This window comes from Poecilia reticulata, linkage group LG22 (assembly GCF_000633615.1).
Source record: "Poecilia reticulata strain Guanapo linkage group LG22, Guppy_female_1.0+MT, whole genome shotgun sequence".
Lineage (NCBI taxonomy): Eukaryota > Metazoa > Chordata > Actinopteri > Cyprinodontiformes > Poeciliidae > Poecilia > Poecilia reticulata.
This window is the reverse complement of record NC_024352.1, coordinates 21,623,707-21,642,822: the sequence shown is the minus strand read 5'-3', so window position 1 is coordinate 21,642,822 and position 19,116 is coordinate 21,623,707. Positions and strand designations below refer to the sequence as shown.

The 19,116-nt window shown below is 38.2% G+C and overlaps 2 protein-coding genes across 2 annotated transcripts in view; one reads left to right on the top strand and one right to left on the bottom strand.

The window, feature by feature from the left end:
• tacc3 (transforming, acidic coiled-coil containing protein 3) overlaps positions 1 to 1,259 on the top strand; it is a 15,706-nt gene extending 14,447 nt beyond the window's left edge. Inside the window, exon 17 of the mRNA XM_008400294.2 lies at positions 1,205 to 1,259. Coding sequence (XP_008398516.1) covers positions 1,205 to 1,259 — 55 coding nt within the window. The remainder of the gene's footprint in view (positions 1 to 1,204) is intronic.
• A 1,340-nt stretch (positions 1,260 to 2,599) lies between these two features.
• Positions 2,600 to 19,116, bottom strand: part of LOC103458919 (fibroblast growth factor receptor-like 1) — a 44,154-nt gene continuing 27,637 nt past the window's right edge. Inside the window, exons 3-7 of the mRNA XM_008400053.2 lie at positions 17,508 to 17,780; positions 7,659 to 7,727; positions 6,896 to 7,180; positions 4,651 to 5,004; positions 2,600 to 3,600 (exon numbers count right to left, since the gene is read on the bottom strand). Coding sequence (XP_008398275.1) covers positions 3,191 to 3,600; positions 4,651 to 5,004; positions 6,896 to 7,180; positions 7,659 to 7,727; positions 17,508 to 17,780 — 1,391 coding nt within the window. The 3' untranslated portion in view covers positions 2,600 to 3,190. The remainder of the gene's footprint in view (positions 3,601 to 4,650; positions 5,005 to 6,895; positions 7,181 to 7,658; positions 7,728 to 17,507; positions 17,781 to 19,116) is intronic.

Genomic DNA, 19,116 nt, shown 5'->3' with positions numbered 1-19,116 from the left:
GCAAATTGTTTATGAAACCAAGTTTATGAAATATTAAAAAAAAAGAATTTCATGGTGCCAATGAATTAATTAATGCAATATATATATTTGATGGGCTCAATTTAAATATATTAGTTTGGTTCCAAAACTAAAATTTAAATAATTTAACTTGGATAAAGGTGAAGAATTAATATTGGGTCAAGTAAAGTAATATGGTTTGAGTCAATATTAAATAGTCATGTTGTACCAAACCACTTTATTTAGATTCTGTGAAGTCAAATATATTAGATGCAACAAATGGACATCAATTTTTTTAATTTAAGCTGGGCCACACTTTTTCCAGTGTGGCATCCAGAAGTGAGAGAAGTCACTTCTGGACTTCTCTCAGAAGTCCAGAAGCAATGAGCATGGGAAATTAGGGGAAAAAGATAAAAAAAATGCCTTTTTTGACAGGCTTTGATTTTGAAATTACACATCAGATCTAGTTGCCACTTTCAGGTTCTGTTCTAGAGGGGTCCCTCTGTCACCCAGAAGTGGTAGCAGTCAGAGGTGGGGACTCGAGTCACATGACTTGGACTCGTTAAAATCACGACTTGAGACTTGACTTGAAAAAATGCTCAAAGACTCGGACTTGACTTTGACTTGAAGCTGTTTACTTGAAAAGACTTGATATTTTTTACTCAAAGTCTTAAAATTTAAAACACATTATTTATAAAGTGGCGTCATTAATTAATTCCACTCATTCCGTATCGATATGCGCAGACTGTCTCTCTGTTGTTCCTCTCTCCTTATGTTGTTTTTCTTATCTTCTTATGTATATATGTGTGCGTAGCTGCAGCTCAACCAATCAAATTAACAGTATTTGGACATTTAAAAACGCTGCAGAGCTCAGGGAACGAAAGACGAAATAACAGCTCGAATATGCTTCCGCGAGTAATTTCTTTTGGCTACGTAGGTCATGAACTTTCTAATAAAAAACAAACTGCAACTTGTAAAACATGCAAGAATAGAATATCGGATGGAGATGCCACGACTTTGTCCAACTTTGTCCGGCATTTGAAGCTTCACAAAGATGGTAGGTGGCGCTTTTCTTTTGCTGTAAGTTAGTTGACTTTAGCTAACTTCGTGTTAGCATGTGTACTCCGGGTTAAATTGTTGATGATTTACCATAAATCCGGTCCTTCAAATGCCTCCATAAATAATGTGCACCGTGTTATTRGCTCAGGAAGCCGGTGGATAGTGAGCGGGGCTCCGGRACAGAAAGCAGATTCTGGACCTGAACTCAGGGAACAGAGTCTCTCTGTCCCATCATGATGATGAGCMGGTCCAGTATCATCTAAGGATGGTTGGTGTATCTGAAGACATCTACGTTGGGAAATTATATTGACAATATATTGTTTACTGCAGTCAGTGCATTAAATCAACTGTTTTTGACTTAATGGACTGACTGACTGTCACATGTCGCACAGAACCCATTTCCAAGTAGTAAAGCTTTGCTGGAAAACAAATTTTTAAAAAATCCCGTTTTTTCTTTGGCCATCTTTCAAATATTTCGGTAAAAATAAAAATTGTACAATCTCACTGACCCTGAATATAACACTAAGTGGGATAGTTAACTGAGTAGGACATAAAATAATGAGCTCATTATTTTGTGTTWAGTGATTCTGACCAGCTTGATTCACACAACATGTTTTTATTAATATTGATGTGAAATTGGCTGTAGATTTAACCCACTTGGCCTGACAGATATTTATTTTACMATCACATCCAAATTCAAAACCACTCCACTTTATTTGCAATGATTTTGATTTTTTCATGTGGTTTATTTGTTAAAACAGACCAAATACAGTGACTGTCCCAAATAAATTTTGTGTTAAGAATATCTGGCCCATATTTACAGAGGACTGAAACTAACATACTTAGAAATAAAAGCAGAAAAATAAATGCACCAGACCTTCCTGAGTTTACTTGTGATAACTTCATATATACTTTTCATTTTTTGAAAACTTTTTTTATTGAATATCAAGTTTAACAGAACTGCGCAATAAAGAGGTCCAATTTAAAAATGTTTTTTATACTTTGTGTTCAGCTGCACATGTTCTATCATTTGAGATAAATACAGATTTTAAAAAGAACAAATGGTCCATTATTTGAATTTTATGTATAATGGCAAATTATATAAAAAAAATTAAATAAAAAGGACTCGAAATGATTTGAAATGAAAGTTTCCTGACTTGAGACTTGACTCGACTTTTGCCTGTCCTGACTTGAGACTTGACTCGACTTGAGGACAGAGACTTGAGACTTGCAACACAGTGACTTGGTCACACCTCTGACCAAAAGTACTGGAGCTCTCTGCTTGGGTTGCTAGGTAAATGGTGCACCTGAAATGTGATTTTTTTTTAAGGTTTTTAAACGGATAATTTTCCAAACACCTAGAAACATTAACAGCCAAGAGAGTTTTTTTTTTTTACGCTTGGGAGTTTTTTTTTTTTTAGCAAAGTTTTGAGACCCAAATGAAAATTCAAAATGTCCAAGAAAATTATCAAAAATGACAAATTACATACAGAAAATGCCTATATACTGGCATAAATTGGTTTAAAATGATGAATTCAAAGGGTACAATACACAAACAGTATACTTTATTAATATTACATAGATATGAAAAATGACTTACTCTGAAAAATAAACCTTTGATACATTTTTAAGAAAATAAATTAAATATTCTGACTACAGCTTAATAAACTGTTGTTGGATAAGGAGGTGGTCTCTGCCGGTTCGTCCCAACATGCTAAAGACTAATTAATGGGAACCTACAGAAAGAAAGTTAAATAAAGATTACAGAGGACCAGAACAGTTTACATGGAGGGTGGGAACACAATCCCTCCACCCTTTGCAGTCTTTGGCAACGTCTGCATGCCATAAACAGCTACCAGTGGGAGTGGGATGGAGAACGGTAGTGGTCAGCATTCCTAACAAATGCATCTTTAACAAACACAACCTGAGTCAGAGCTTTAAACCAGCCCTTCTGTGAACCTTTAGTACCCTTTTCGTTTGCATCCTCCGCGCTCGTCGGACCCAAACATCCGTTTAGGAAAACCCAAGCTTCTAACAGGTAGAAAAAGCACCAGGATGTTGAAGTTTTGTTGGGTAACACACACTTTTCTGGGTTTTCCAAGCAAGCGTTCTGGATGAAGGATGGCAGTTCAGGCTAACACTGAAAATGGATGTGCTGGTGCACCTTCCCGTCCACGTGGGAGTGGGTGTGCGTGTGGATATCCGTGTAGATTTTGGGGTAGATTTTGGGCGGGACGCTGGGTCCGGCCTGGTTGAGGAGCAGCTGCTGCTGGGCCAGGTAGTCCTCGTAGTTCAGGCAGTCTTTGTCCGGGCTGGAGGAGCTGGAGGACGGCGCCGGGCAGCCCCGGTCCCGCTCTCGGTACGGTGCGCGGTGGGAGCTCTGTGGCGGCGCGGCGCTGGGAGGCGGGCAGTGCTTCCTGCTCTGGCAGAACCACAGCAGGACCGTGGCGAAGATGAAGACTACTCCAGCCGGGATGCCGATGATGACGGGCCAGGGGAGGGAGCTGGTGTTGGACGGGAGCAGGGAGACGGGCGGCTTCATGTCTGCAAAGAGAAGAAACATAAGTAAGGAAGATCTCAATCTGATTCATGAACTCATGAATAAATGGCTGCTTAAATACTGCAGGTGTTGGTTTAGAACATTTAGATATGACATTTTAATGTTTAATATTACATTAGAACTACCTTAACATTTAACTCCCTCCACAGATTCAGTGTCTGATTCAAATTCCTCAGAAAAACAGATTACTTTGAACCAAAATCTGTATGAGGTGTGAATGTATCAGAATTACACTGCAAAAACAGAATCTTATAAAGTATTTTGATCTAGTTTCAAGTGCAAATATTTTATTACAGACAGATAAAACTAAATTACAACTAACTTTTCAGCAAGAAATACAAGTTTCTTATAAGTAAATAATTCCTTAATATTGACGAAAAATTACTAATTCAGATCATTTTACTTCTAACACTCATAAGTGAACTGATCTGCTCTGGAACGAGAACATTTTCAACTTTTGAAAATTTCAAAAAGTAAAAATTTTTCATTTTCAATCTGAAAGTTCATTTTTTGAGATATTTTCTCACAAATGTAAAATTTTTTAGTTCAGAAATTTCAGTGTTTTTTTCTTAGACAATAAGAGAATCTCAAAATCTCTGAGGTTTTGTGACAAAGTCTAATATTGACATTAATCTCAGAAATATTTTTAGAATAAAGAAATTTCAGAGTAATTTTCAAGTTTTTATTCTAGAATTTTTTTTTTTTTTTAGCTTAATCTCTAAATTCCTTTTTATTTTTCGTCATTTGGAAATCAGAAATTTCCAATTTCTCTCTACAAAATTTCTGTGACTATTATAAAAATTTTGGAGCGTTTCTCACAAATTTTAAGATTTCCCGGTAAGTTCCCCCCCCCCCTACGACTGAGGTTTTTTTCTAAAAGAAAAAAAATAAAGAAACTTTTCAGGCTCAGAAATTTACAAGTAAATTTTCCTAGGAAATTTCTAAGATCAAGATAAAAATTTCTAAGTTTTTTGGGTGGAAATTTACTGCCCTATACGTCGTCTTACAAAGCAGACCAGCATCTCGGCCCTCACCTGGCAGCACCGTCAGGAAGGCGCTGCGGAAGCTGTAGCCCATGGTGTTGGCGCCGAGGCAGATGTACATGCCGGCGTCGTCCTCCTTGGCGCGGGTGATGAGCAGCTTGTTGAGGTAGGAGCCGTCGGGCCGGGACCACACCTCCCCGGTGGGCAGCACCACAAACCTGTGGTCCCCCACCTCGATGGTGGAGTTGTAGCGGCTCTCCTCGTGGGACTCCACGCGCTTTAGCCACTGGATGACCGGCTTCACGTCGCTGCGCACTTTGCACTGGAGGGACGTGGTGCCCCCGTAGTCCACCGTGGTGTTTACCGGGTGCGTCCCGGTCAGAACCGGTTTGGAGCTCGTCCTTTCTGCACAGACGCAACCAAAAGAACCGTCACAAACATTGTTTTAATCCAAAATAGAAACGCAAATAATTAATTGCTGATTATCGTTTTATTAGTTTAAGAAGTGCAGGTAGAAGCACAAGCACTGCATCATCAAAATCAAATCAGCAGAATGTTTCCAGTATATTTTTACTAAGAATGGGATTCCAGCTAAGTCAGTAGACAAACGCATAAAAGAAATCAATCAAACCTCATTCTATTTGGTTAGAAAATGATTTGCAGACGTTTTTTATTATTTTAAGAGTGAAAAACACAGTTTTAACTCCTCACAACAATCAACTCATGAATCGATAACTTGCATTCCTCGTCCAAAGCAGCCTAAAGGTAAGAGCTTGTAATTGAGAGAGGGGCAGGAACACCACATGTAACACAAGAAGTATGTGTGATTAGCTTCCTCTCCGTGCTCCTGGTTGTACAGCGCTGCGCTCTCGGGGGCTGGAGGGGTTCTGGCAGACAGCTGGGCTTTAATCAGCTCCAGATTGGCTGGATGGTCCCCTCCCTGAACAAACAGTGGGGCACCAGCCCTCACTCTCAGACTGCTTCCTCAATGTGCTTCTCATTGCTGAGAGAACATTCGTCCAGACCTGCTGATCACAATCTGACTGCAGTGAAGGAGAAGGTTTGTCTGCAGACCTGAGATGGTGCCCATTTGAGTCCATTTCCTGCAGCTACAAGCACTTTGTGAAAGTATTTACACTTGGGTTGAAACGATTAATCAGATGAATTGATTATTGACATAATCATCAACTAATTTAGTAATCGATTAATCTGAGTGTACAGACTCAACAAAAGGCAATACGCTGAAAAAACAACATATTCACAGCAGTAATCAAGCCAAAAATGTGCAAAATGTTTTGATACATTTTGCATTTAAGATGAAAGACATTCTTTGTAAATATGTTTTACCCAAAGCTACTCAGGTAGCATAGTTTTAGCTTCACCCAGGTCAAATGACGCTTCTATTAAACAGCTATTGTTATCCGATTATTGATCAGAAATAATCAACAGGTCAGCTGTATTGACATTAAGTCGAACAGAAAGGGTTAATGTTAGACGTATCTTTTAAATGCATCTTTTGCTACAAATGATCAACCAATGAAATGCTACGTTATTGAATTTTAGGCAATTAAATGTTATTTAAAAATGGAATTTAATTATTTGCATTTTCTTGTGTATTTCCAATACTGAATAAAATAAGTGAAAGTGGTGAAATAAAAAATTGGTATAATGTGCAACTTTTAAAAATCCGAATAATCAATAAAATATTTGATTACTAAAATAATTGTTAGCTGCAGTCAAAGTCGGATAACACCAGAATCAAACATTCTGATCCGATACTGCTAGATCTGTTACAATAATCAATCACATGATAAATTAAAACGAACTCAATAATGTCCATTTGTATGATTTATGGTTTTTCTCTTTTTTACCAAAAACTGGATGATAAAACTCTTCAGTCTGGTGCTTTAGTGATTTGAAGGATAATTTTGTTTACAGAGACTTAATAATTCATTTTATTTGTGGTTTTATTTATTTTGGATATTTAAAATGTCTTCCAGTTCCAGTTTTAAATGTTCATTAGAAATTAAAGCTTATTGATCTTTAATGTGTTTTTGCATTATTATGCCATTATCATTAGATTACCTGAAAATGGTCTCAAAGCAACAATATTATTGTTAATCTCTGTAAGTTCTAGGACAATTTATTGTGCAGTGAAAGTTGTTATTGAGACAGGCCTCAACACTGCACATCACCTGTCCCTCACCTATCTACTGAAACACGGTGGTGGCAGTATCATGACGCTGGAGCTGCTTTTCTTCTATGAACGACTACAGCTGGTTTGGTTGATACTCACGGATGACTTCGACCTTGTAGGTGGCGTTGATCTCCCCGGCCCGGTTGGAGACCCTGCAGGTGTATTTGCCGCTGTGCTCCGGCACCACATTCTTCAGACTCAGAGTCCACTTCCTCTGGCGGCCCTCGCCGACTTCCTGCTCCGTCAGGGGCCGGTCGTCCTTCAGCCACACGATGTCGGGTCGAGGGTTTCCGCTGGCTGAACACTTGAGGCGCACCGTGCTGCCCACGGGACACGCTATCACCCTGCGCCGCATCTTCTCCGGCTGCGTGAAGCGAGGACGAGCTGCCAGGGGGAATCATTTAGTTTGAATATCCAAAGATTGGGAGGAAATAATTGGGTGGGTGCTTATATTGTTTATGATTTATCGTAAAAATGTTTATTTATTGTTATTATAAATTTCAGTTAATGATGTTAAGTAAAAAAATAAATCAAAGCTGGCAATATGATCGGAAATAGGTTGGTAAATATATTAACTTTACTAATTTAGCTTAATTCTGAAGGCAGTTGATTTTCATTGGGAGCATCAGAGTAAAATTCATTCCACAATGTTCAGATTTCCATTAGTAAAGCAAATGAAAACGATCATGTATAGAATGATTTTCCTTAAACTTCACACGTACGAAGCCCCTTTGTGTCGGTCCATCGCATAAAATCCAGATAAAACACATTAAAGTTTGTGGTTGGAAAGTGACAAAGTATGGAAAAGTTTGCAAGGCAGTGCGGTTTGTTAAAAGCAGGACATTAGACTTGGAGTTCTTACCCAATTTGTCACCACCTGGTTCTGGTTCTGCTCCGTTCGCTGGTCCTGAATTATCAGAACGAGGGTCATCTGCAAACACAAAATTAATAGAAATACGTCAACGCATGACTACATGACAGGAAAAGGCCTTTATTTCTACACTCAATCACTGAATACAGTTTTTATAACTTAAATGTGAGACCTATTATGCAAAATTCACTTCTTTCTTTGTGTTTTTATGCTTTTATTTGTGTCTCAGCTGCTTCTAAAAACAGACCAAGAGCTTAAAAACCACTCAGCTGTTTTTTTGGCAATAAGTTAATGTTTTTTAGTGAATGGAAAAGGATCAGTTTTAAAAACATTCTGAATGTTGAGTCACATTCTACGTTACCTAGCAACCCCAGCCGAGCCCAGCCCCATTGCCTAGCAACCCCAGCGGAAATCCAGCATGTGGCAAGTATTTTGTTTTTGACTTACTATTTAGAAACAACTTTTTGCATTCTTATTGTGTATAGTTGTGTAATTAAGCTCTTGTTAGCGGCCATTTTGAGTATAAACGCTGAGCTGTGTTCTTAAAGTGACAAGACGCCCTAAAACAGCTCATTCTGAGAGGAGCTAAAATAATTTACCAGACTAACATTTCTTTATCTAAGAATGATTTTGTGCCATAAATGTAATGAACATTATTTTCTGTAGCCCATAGACTTACCTTAACGTGTTTAAGGAAGCATAATAAGTCACCATTAAAGCAAGCAGCACTTTAACATCTGACCCTGTTGCTGCTACAGCGTCAAACTGGCCTAGAAATGAGTTTTAAGACTCTGCGCAGGCTGCATGCTGGGGTCACACTCTGCTGCATTTGGAAGTAATATGATCGTTTTTTATTAAGCCCTGTTAGAGCGGACAGCTGTGGAGTTTAGTCACTGGCTGACATCATGCAGCCCAGCTAAGACCGGGCTTAAAGACGTTATAATGACTGAAACTTCATCCACATTTGATGCTGTGCAGACAGAGACATTAAGCAGAAGGTACATCTACAGTCACAGGTTTTCTAACCAATGCATTCTTAAAATAAAACTAAAAATACATTTTTTAAAAATCAGCGAAATGTATTCATTGCGACTCAGCGTAACTATTTCGACCTTCTGTGACTGATTCCTGGCTCTGCTGGATTCTTCTGCATCGAGTCTGACTCGCTTGACTCCCTCCTCTTGGTTTGATTGGGTCAGGTAAAGAGGCCAGATGTGACTTCTAACCCCCGCCGCTCTGCCTCCCTCTGAGAACCCTGAAACCGTCGGAGCTCTCCTGGGTTCTCTAGGTACAGGCCCTCCTTTGTTTGTCCCCTGCAGCACCGATCCCAGCCATGATGTCATGGCTATTTGAAGGGGCTTTAACTGGCCAACGATAATAACCCAAGAAATATTTCCCTCTTGCTCACTTGGGCTCTCCACATTCCTGCCGGTTCCTGAACCTCCCAATCCAAACAGATCCTGGTCCCGCACTGCCGGGGTTTTCTTTCTGACTTCAGGATTTTTTCCTTGAATTTGTTTCCTCTCTGCTTTTTGGTGATTTTAGGGAACAATGACGCTCTTTATGCATCTGAGCCGTTAAAGCTATCCCGTGCCACTATTGTTTTGGCACAATGCAGGCTCAGAAAGCTGCAGAGGTGAGACGCTTTAAGGCCAAACATATACATTTAGCTGTTTCAGAGATTAATCCAGTGTGATGGAAAGTAACCAAAAGCTGATTTTTATCACAAATAAAAGAAGCAAAAAGTTTCCTGCTTATTTCTCACACTTTGATTAAGTCTGAATGAATTTTAGTGTGAGAGATGAGCAGAAAACTAACTGATTAAGACGAAACAAAAACTTTGTGATGTAGGGCTGCAACTAACAATTATCTTATTAATCAATTATTCAACCAATTAATCTGATGATTAATCAACAGAATTGATTAATGATCAATTCCTAAGTAGGGAATAGTTGTGGATTAGGACTGAAACGATTAATCAGATAAACTGTTGAATCGATTACGGAACTAATTGTCAACTATTTGAGTAATCAATTATACCGATTAATCAATATAATCGTTGATTAATCTGATGATTAACCGATTACTCAGATAAAAAAAATTGCCATATTTGTCAGATTTTTCATTTAACCACTTAAATAATTTTATACAATATTAAAAAAATACATTAAAAGATGCAAAAAAAAAGAACCCTTTATAAAATAAGAAAATAAACGTTTTATTGAATAAAATAAAATAGCAGCATTCCTTTAGTGAACACTTGATCATCGGCAGCGGAAATATAGTTTTAACATCAACATGTGAAAAGTTCAGTCCTTTCTGATTGACTTAACAACACAGTGCAGGATTAATCTTTTGACTAGTTTTTTTATTAACCAATTAATGAATTGATAGCAAAAGTGCATAAGACTTTTTTTTCTGTACAAAATTTGAATTGGGTGAAGCTAAAACCACTTGTGAAGTTCTGGAGAAAACATTTGTACATTTTTAAGTTGTTTTTATCTTAAATGAAATGTATACATATATATTTGTACAGTTTTGGCTGATTTACATGTCTGACTGTTTTGTTCTTTCAGTAGTTGGCCTTTTTCTGAGTCTGTGCACTCCACTTAACAACCGGTCACTAAATTAGTTGATTATTTAAATCGATTAATCACAATTAAAGCAAGTTAGTAAGCCATTATAAAATAAATATATTAACTGATTATGTGTATTTCATTTGAGTCAAGGTAAATAACTATCTGCAACATTTACAGAATCTTATTGCCCTTCTAAATGGCTGATAATAATGACTTGCAAAGTGGAAAAAAATTATAATACTGATTATTTTTATACATTTTTTTTTAGTTTAAATTGGCGTTTTTGACAGGCAGATGGTTCTGCCTCCATCCGGTAGTTATTAAAGTCCTGCAATCATCTTGTGACGCGAAGCAGAGCAGTTAAAGTAGACGAAAGGTCAGCTCTGAGGCGTTGGTGCTCACCACATACGGCAGTAAATATTACAAGAATCTGGATCCAAATGCAACCTATTCTGAGGCTGAAAACTTCAAGTTTGTTAAAATGCTATTTTGATCCAACTCGAATCCATTCATGATGTCCCTGAAGTGTTTATGGTCTGACGCCATCCTTTCTCACTTCATTCACAAAACCAGCCACAGGAAACGGTCCCACCACACACGCTTTCTGCTGGCTGAGGCACAAGAACGGGCCAGAGGAGAGATTTTTATATCAGAGTGGGCTCTGGGGATGGTTGGGGATTAGGACTGAAACGATTAATTGTGATGAATCAATTATTGATATAATCATATCATCTAATTTAGTAATCGATTAATCGTTAACTGGAGTATACAGACTCAAAAAAAGGCCATTTGCTGAAAGAAGAACACACTCAGAGCAGTAATTAGGCCAAAACTGTAATAAAATGTATATATGATTTGCGTTTACAATAGAAAAACAATATTGTATGTAATCGATTAACCGTCAGAAGAATCGATTAATAGATAACTAAAATAGTCACTGGTTGCAGCCTCACTACGGTTCCAGAAAAAGTTCAGCACAACGGCCTTGCATCATCACCACAACTAACACGTGCAAACATCTGGACGTTTTACTCCAGATGGGAGCAAAATAAAAAAAATGTTTCACGAGAGCCAGCAGGAGAACTAGATATTTATCTCCTACATAAGCAGTTTACATCAGCTGTCCACAAATTATGGTGCTCCATATTCCGACTGGTGGCATTTACGCTAATCCGCAAAATGGCAACAGAAAACGGGAGAAAACATGTGAATACATTTTCTGAAAATAGTATCTTCTGTTGAGTATTTATTTACCAATCGGTGAATACTAATCACTATACAACGCTTTGACTGTTTTGAATTATTCACATAGAAATTAACCAAAGTATGAGAAAACTAAAATTACTACTATAACTAATAAAAACTAAACGGTATTTAACTAGTAATAACTGATATAAAAACTAGCAAACACACTGTAAAACTAACTAAATTAGACAAACACAATGTCACCACAAAATAAAACTAAACTATAATAAAAATGCAAAACTATTACAGCCCTATCAAGTCTTTGTTCTTGTAATAATATGACTTTTTCTGCTAATTAACTAAAAACCCACAGTCTGGACCCAATATTCAAAGTACGAACAAATAGAAGCTGCAAAACACAAGGAGTGAAAAAAATAAAAACTTTCCCCCCCAAAAATCAATCAGTAAAATGTGATTAATCAATACAATTTGATTAATCATTCAGATTTGATTAATCGGTAAAATCGATGTATCTCCCAGCCTCAGATTTCTGCTCTCATGTCCGTCATCCTGCCTCAGCTGCTGGCTAATCGTCTCTCATTTGTTTTTGCAGCGGTGTGTTTTAATCAGATTACTGGGCCTCATTGTCAGAATCCTGCCAGTGAGCAATTACCATGAGCAAAACTTTCCATTAACTCAGCTAATTAATTTAGCTGCCTGCTAGCATGTTTCTCCAGAAGATCTGAGAGGAGTCTATTTATTTGAAGTTGTGTAAATGAGGGGTAGCCGACTCCCTGCGCAGCATCCATCACCCATCATCCATCACACCGCTTTGTTGTTTCTTTTGAGTCGCAAAGAGAAGAGCTGCAGTCGGTCAGGACGACTGGAACCTGGCAGCGCTTCAAGAAGTTCAAGAGCATTCCTTTGCAAACAGAACCAGCAGAGAACTGAAAGAGGACGGTGAGGAGACGGGCGGGGGGCATGTTCTGTTCTGGAGAGATTTCTTTCTTCCCATCTGTCCTCCCAAGAGCTATCTGAGGAATCTGGTCCATCAGCGCAACACGGCGCCTCCTCAATCCCTCCAGCTGGTTGTTTGGGCCCTGTTTGGATGGGGAGTCCTGACAACTGGCCCATCAGCCCCCAAGGACCCCGTCCAGAGCACGCAGCGACTCCTGCATCCTCTGCAGACTGAGTCCCAGCAGGTTTTATCTAAGATTTAGCATGGGATTGTCATATTAACGTTTACAAGACTGGAGGTAATGTTAATGTCTGCAGGGATGATGTGCTGCAGAGCGGGTTCTAATAGTTTTGGGGTTTTCATTATGGTTTAGTTTCATTCTGTTGTGGCTTTTGTTTGTCTAATTTAGTCAGTTTTAGTTTTTAGAGTGCGTTTGTAGCTTTTTTTAGTTATTATTAAGTATTGCTTACTTTTAGTTTAGTAGTTTTAGTTTTTTCATACTTTGGTTCATTTTTTGGTTCCGCCGTTTTCTCCTAACTTTTGCAGTCGCCATTTAACGAACTAGCATAAGCACAGGAAGACTAAGTACAGTAATTTGGCGAAAGCTGATGTAAATTTCTTGTACTGAGAAAAAAGATCAATTTTATATCAGTTCGAAACACAAAAACAAACAATATTATATCTATGATTTCAGTGTGTTTGCTTCATAAACCTAAGATATAGCTCTTGTTATAGTTTTTCCACATTAATTACCGTTTTTATTAATTTTTTGTTGACAAAAATGTTTTCTCAGATTCAGTTTTTGTTATTTTGAACTATAACCTTTGTAATCTTAATCTCAATCTTTATGAGAACGACCAAAGCATTTTATGAAGTTCTGCTTTGGTATCGGGTTTACAGCCAAGGAAACATTTCATCTTTTAACATATCAGAATAAAATTAATATCAGGACTTTGAAACAACTGAGTTAATGGCTGAATCTACTTTGAAGAAAGAACAAATAATGTCAAATATTGATGACTCTAAAAGCCTTTTTACCAGACATTAGAAGTGGGCATTTATCGTATCGTTTATCTTTTATTGTGAAAGAGATAAACCAATTTTGATTTATCGTTATGACAATTTCAGCTACTTATGGTAAATAAAACAAAACAAAATTATCTGAAATGTTATTTTCTACTGTAAATAAATATCAGCATATGATTAAATGTAGTTCCTGTGTGAAGTTAAATGACAAATCACTGTTTTTAAGTAAATAGAAACCTATTTAAAACGGGAATGTTTAAATTTTAGTCATACAATTTCCTAAAAAAAAAAGCTAAATAGATTTTTAATCGTAATCTTTATCGTTACCACAATAGTACCCCAAAATATTGCGATAAAATTCATATCACTCAACTCAAAACTACTTATTCTCATAATTTTTATGTTTTTCTGTTAAAATTGCATCTTTATTCTGCTAATATTTGGAATATATTCGTGTGATCAAACAAATATTTTAAGACTCAAAGACTGAAATAAATCCACTTTTCAAAAATGTTTTCTCTCATTTGTAATTTCTTTTTTAGAAAAAAAAATGAGAAAAATAAATCGATTGGAAATCATATCTGGCATTAAAAACAGCGGTGTGTGTTCGGTTGGTGGATGTCTCTCTTTTCACTCTTCACCACATGAGGAAGAGGAGGAATAACAGCAGAGAAGATCCGGGCTGAAGCCAGAAAGCTTCGTTTCAACTCCATAAAGGGCAAAAACCCTCCTGATGAAAATCAGAACTGAGTTTCTCAGCAGGTCTTCAGATTAAATATGAGATGCAGCTCATTCCAGGTGAGAAGAGCTACAAACGTTCAAATCTGAACCTGAACACCTCCAGCTTCAGATTTGGGATGATTTTATTTTGAGTTTGTAAAGTTTTACATTGTGTTTGGGATGAAAACTATCAATCAGATCTGGCAACCCTGCCGAACGTCGGCCTGTCTGTTTTTTGTGAGAGTGAGATCGGACTTTGATATCGACGTGGAACAAAGACGCGGCTCGCCACGAAAACCTGCTTCCTGAAATGTATCCACTTTGGAACCAGGTTTTAAAAATTATAATTTTTGGTCTAACGGGATACTAAATCCATGTGGATGCAAAGCCTGAACTAGAGCGATTAATCGATTCTAATGATTAATCAATAAACCGATTCTGACAATCAATTAATCGAATAAAAGCCTGGCACATGTTGCAGATTTTTCATTTGAGTTTTTAAAAGATGCAAATAAACAAATTATCTTTTAAATAAAATAAATTAATGTTTTATTGCCTAAAATGCAACAACACACTCCTCCCATGTAGGAAGGGATGCATCTGTAGCTAAATAAATACTCTTAACAGCAAGAGTAAAAAAAGCTCAACCCTTTCTGCTCAAATTATCATCAATGTAGAGCTGATCGATTATTGATTAGATAGCAAAGGGCTCTTCGTAGATTTTTTAACAGAATTTGAACTGGGTGAAGCTAAAGCTGCCATTTGAGAAGATATAGTTAGAACATATATAGAAAAGTAAGTTTTTTTTTATCTTAAGGCGAAAATGTATAAATTTTTTGTCGTTATTGCTTAACTTTTCTGAGTGTGTTGTTCTTTCAGCATGTAGCGTTCGACAATTAATTGATTACTACATTAGTTGACGATTATTCCAATAATCAATTCCCCCAGTGTATTATAAGCCTGGCGGGCCACCAAGCTTTACTTCTGCCCCCACCAGGCTAAGCATTGTTTATTTATTTAAGTCTTTTTAAAATGTTTGCATTTTTTAAGACTTTGTACTTGGTGTTCAGGTATTACTCTTCCAATCTTCCAATAACACATGATTATCAAGTGATATTATCAAATTTCCTGTCAACTTTAAACATTGTTTGACTCAAAAACACGGCGGGCTGCTGGATGAATTACTGTCCTAGTGCCCCATCCACCAGACTTAACAAGTTTTCTGAGGAAACTTTACAATTAATCACGATAAATAATTTCAACCCTGTAGAAACAATTATATTTCTGTTCTCTCATCATCAAAGATTTCAGCAACGCCTCTCCACTCAGGGTTCATTCTTATTTAAAACAAGAACTGTTCTGAGTGAACGGGTATCTGTGACGTAAAACCCAAAGGGCGATGTCTGATACTGTTTAGCAGAGCTCTGTTGGCAACCCTGGCATTACAGATGGCTGCGCTCCAACATCTTCAGCCTCTAATTTAAACACAATCAGCTGACACCCCGGCTTTGAACTTGCTTTATCCTTGCTCTCGTGCGCGCCGCGCTGCATCAACCGCTGTTTTCTGCGTTTCCTCTGATGCACAGTCGTCACGAGGTCGGGGTGAAACTCCTCCTGTGAGATACAGCAGACTCTGGGGCTAATTAGGCATCTTAGAGTAATTAGACTAAACACAGCCTTCACGCTCCACTCCTCTCATTCATCATGCTGCGCCCCGGTGAAGAGGAAATGCACTGTACCCAGACTGGGTCAGAGCCTCTCTAATCCTGGAAGCCCTGCGAAGAGCTCTGAGGCAAACCGGCACTTTAACACTGAATGTGGTTCTTATTGTGGACCTCCTGCCTGCACACAGAGAGTAGCCTGGAGAAAAGGAAGAGCTCAAGATCCAACTGAGTCACAGAGGATGAAGCCGTATGAAACAATATCCCAGGCTGCTGTTGACTTTGGACAGAGAGAGGTAAAGAGCTGCAACGCAGGCAGAGGCGAGGGGATCAGCCGGTAAAGCGCCAGAAATCTGGATGATGATGCTTTAAGCAGCACTGCAGGGAAACGATGTCGCATGTCAGAACCAGAACGCTTCGTTTTAGTCCGGTAGACTCGAGTCGATTGGGGACAAAACTGCAACATTTGTATGAATGTTATGATGAATTTTGCTGGACAATAAATTGTCCTAGTAGTTATTGTGATAGATAAACAGTAATGTTGTTTATCAAGTAATGTTATGGTAATGGCATAATAATGCAAGAATGGATTTATATATTTCAATAAATGTTAAATTGTAGAAGGAATTTAACACTGGAACTAGAAGACATTCCAATTTAATTCAATTCAAAAACATTTTATTGATCCCAAAGGGAAATTAAATAAAATTTTAAATTACTTTAAATATCCAAAATAAACAAAACAACACATAAATTGAATTATGAAGTCCCTGTAATTAAAATTGTCCTTCATAAAATGGCTAGTTGAGACCAAAACACCAGACTGAAGACTTCTGTCAGCCAGTTTTTGATAGAAAGAAAAAACAATAAATCATGCAAACTAAAATTATTTAACTCATTTTAATTTATCAGGCGATTAATTGATTTATTACTTAAACATTGTTACATTTTCAAACGACACAAACCAATCAAAAAACCAGTTTACCTCTTTATCTCTACAGCTGGGCAATACACCAATTTTATCCATTAGTTGAATTTTTGGTGTTTGAAGAATAATTTTTTTGAAAACTTTATTTTTTTCCTCTAATGGGATTCCATACTTCAGAGTGATGTCAGCCCACGCCGCTATCACCCGCCATCTTGCTTTACAGCTTCTATTTATTTTAACTTTGAATTCAGGTCAACTCTACGAGAAAATATAAGACTAACATATTTTTTCTTTTTAATTACAAGAATAACGTCAAAATGTTACAAGAATACGGTGGTATTGATACGAGAGCAAAGTGTTAATTTTATGAGAATTTAAACATGAAAAATAACTAAAAATTATTTATTCAAGTTTTTTCTCATTAAAATGACTTTTTCTCATAATATTAAGACATTCTTAATGTCATACATTTGCAGATAATGCAAATATTCCTAAATTAGCACTGCAAAATCAGTATTTTGGATTGTAACAATTAAAAAATCTGGAAGGGACCGATCAATGTGAAATGATGTTCAATATTATTTAATTTTAATTGGTACTTATTGAATGCGGAGGCTGGCATGTATTTATCTTAACAGTTTGTTAATGGTTTTCATCAACCGGCCCATTGAGAACATTGTTCTCGACAAACGAGCCAGAGTTCGGCTAAACTGAACCGAACTGGTTGGTGTGAATGTAAGCCGAACACCACGGTGTGAAAGCACCGTTGGGGCGCGTACCCACCGATAATGATCAGGGTGTAGTTGACGTTGACGCTGCCGAAGCCGTTGGTTGCCTGGCAGTTGAAGGTCCCGGCGTCGTCGGCCTCCACCTCCTTGATCTTCAGACCCATCCGAAGCACGCGGAAGCGGATCCAGCCGCTGTGGATGATGCGTCCGTCTTTGGTCCACCGGATGAAGGGCGGCGGGTCTGCTTCCACGGGACACGGCAGCTTGATGGCGCTTCCCAAACGGGCCGTTTGTCTGTGGGTGACCCGGTCCGAAACCCCAGGAGGTCCTGAGGAGAAAGAAGAACAGAAATATAACGTAAAATATTGTTGTAAAAGTTTCTTCCAAATAGGGTTGAGCGCTAAGGACTTAAGGTTTCATCACAATATTTTGTGATAACAATAAAAGGGACGATAAGAAGTTTATTACCTCTTTTAGGTAACTATAACACAGAAATTATAGCCACACAAACACAAATACTGTTTTTGAAAAACATTCCCATTTATAATCCACTTTTCTAGAACATCAGTCACTTAAAAAGTGTGATTTGTATCTGTAACAAAATTGAATGTGAAAAAATTCCCAAAAGATACTGAAGATAATAATGGGCCGAGTATTGAGCCTTGGGGAACTCTGCTTTTGATCAGCAGAATCTTACCTTTGGTAGAGAGAACAACCAGAACAGACAGTCTGGATTTTTGTTTCTCTCTCTGAAACAGTAGGCAAAGAAGAAAAGAGTAAAGTTTGTCTATTTTCTCCAGATTAGCCAGAAACCTTGAAGTCAGATTGTAATAATTGGGCGAGCCGTGTTGCCGCTCCGTGAGCAGAGAGGGTAAACGGTTCTGGCTCTCGTTCTCCGTTTGGCGTGCAGAGATCAAAGCCATGAGGCGGTGCGGCGGCGGCGAGGGGGTGAGATGGACAGCAGCCATTTCTCCGGTTTTTAATTGGCTCAGGGGTGCTCCCTCAGATCCAGTGCAGCGGAGCGGGCCGAAACACCCTGTGATGGTGTTAGAAAGCCTGAGCAGAGCCCCCCCAACCCTCCAACACCACTAAAAGCCAAACAAAACCCTGAATCAGTGAGCAGAGCAGACACACAAGAAAAACAGAAGCCTGAGGGGCGACTGAGGGGGAGGCGAGTCGGCCAGACCCTGCAGCTCCACACAGAGCCCCGTCTGTGCCTCAGAACAAACGGCTGGCTGGGTCGCAGTAAAAACAACGCGCAGGGTAAGTACACACTGCCTCTCCAACACACACAGGGCCGCATTCCTTTGGCGCATTTCATGCATAAATGTGGTAAACAGTATGGTGGTGGCAGGTAACCCGTCCACACACACCATCTTCAAATCAAACAAAATTGGTGCCAAACGTTTTGTGCAGCAATGATTTTTGTTTGTGCTGCTATTATTTTATGAATAGGAATGTTTCCAGAGATCAAAGGTCAACCAACCCTCCCCCCATATTTACAAAATCACAAATTTGGTGTCAAGTCAAATATTCTAGCAGAATTAACTTCATGTTGATCTCTGGTGACCTCTGGAAACTATAAAAAAACATTTTATGCATTTACATGATCATGTAACTATGTTACCTAAAAATACTCTTTTGTCACATTTAATATATATATA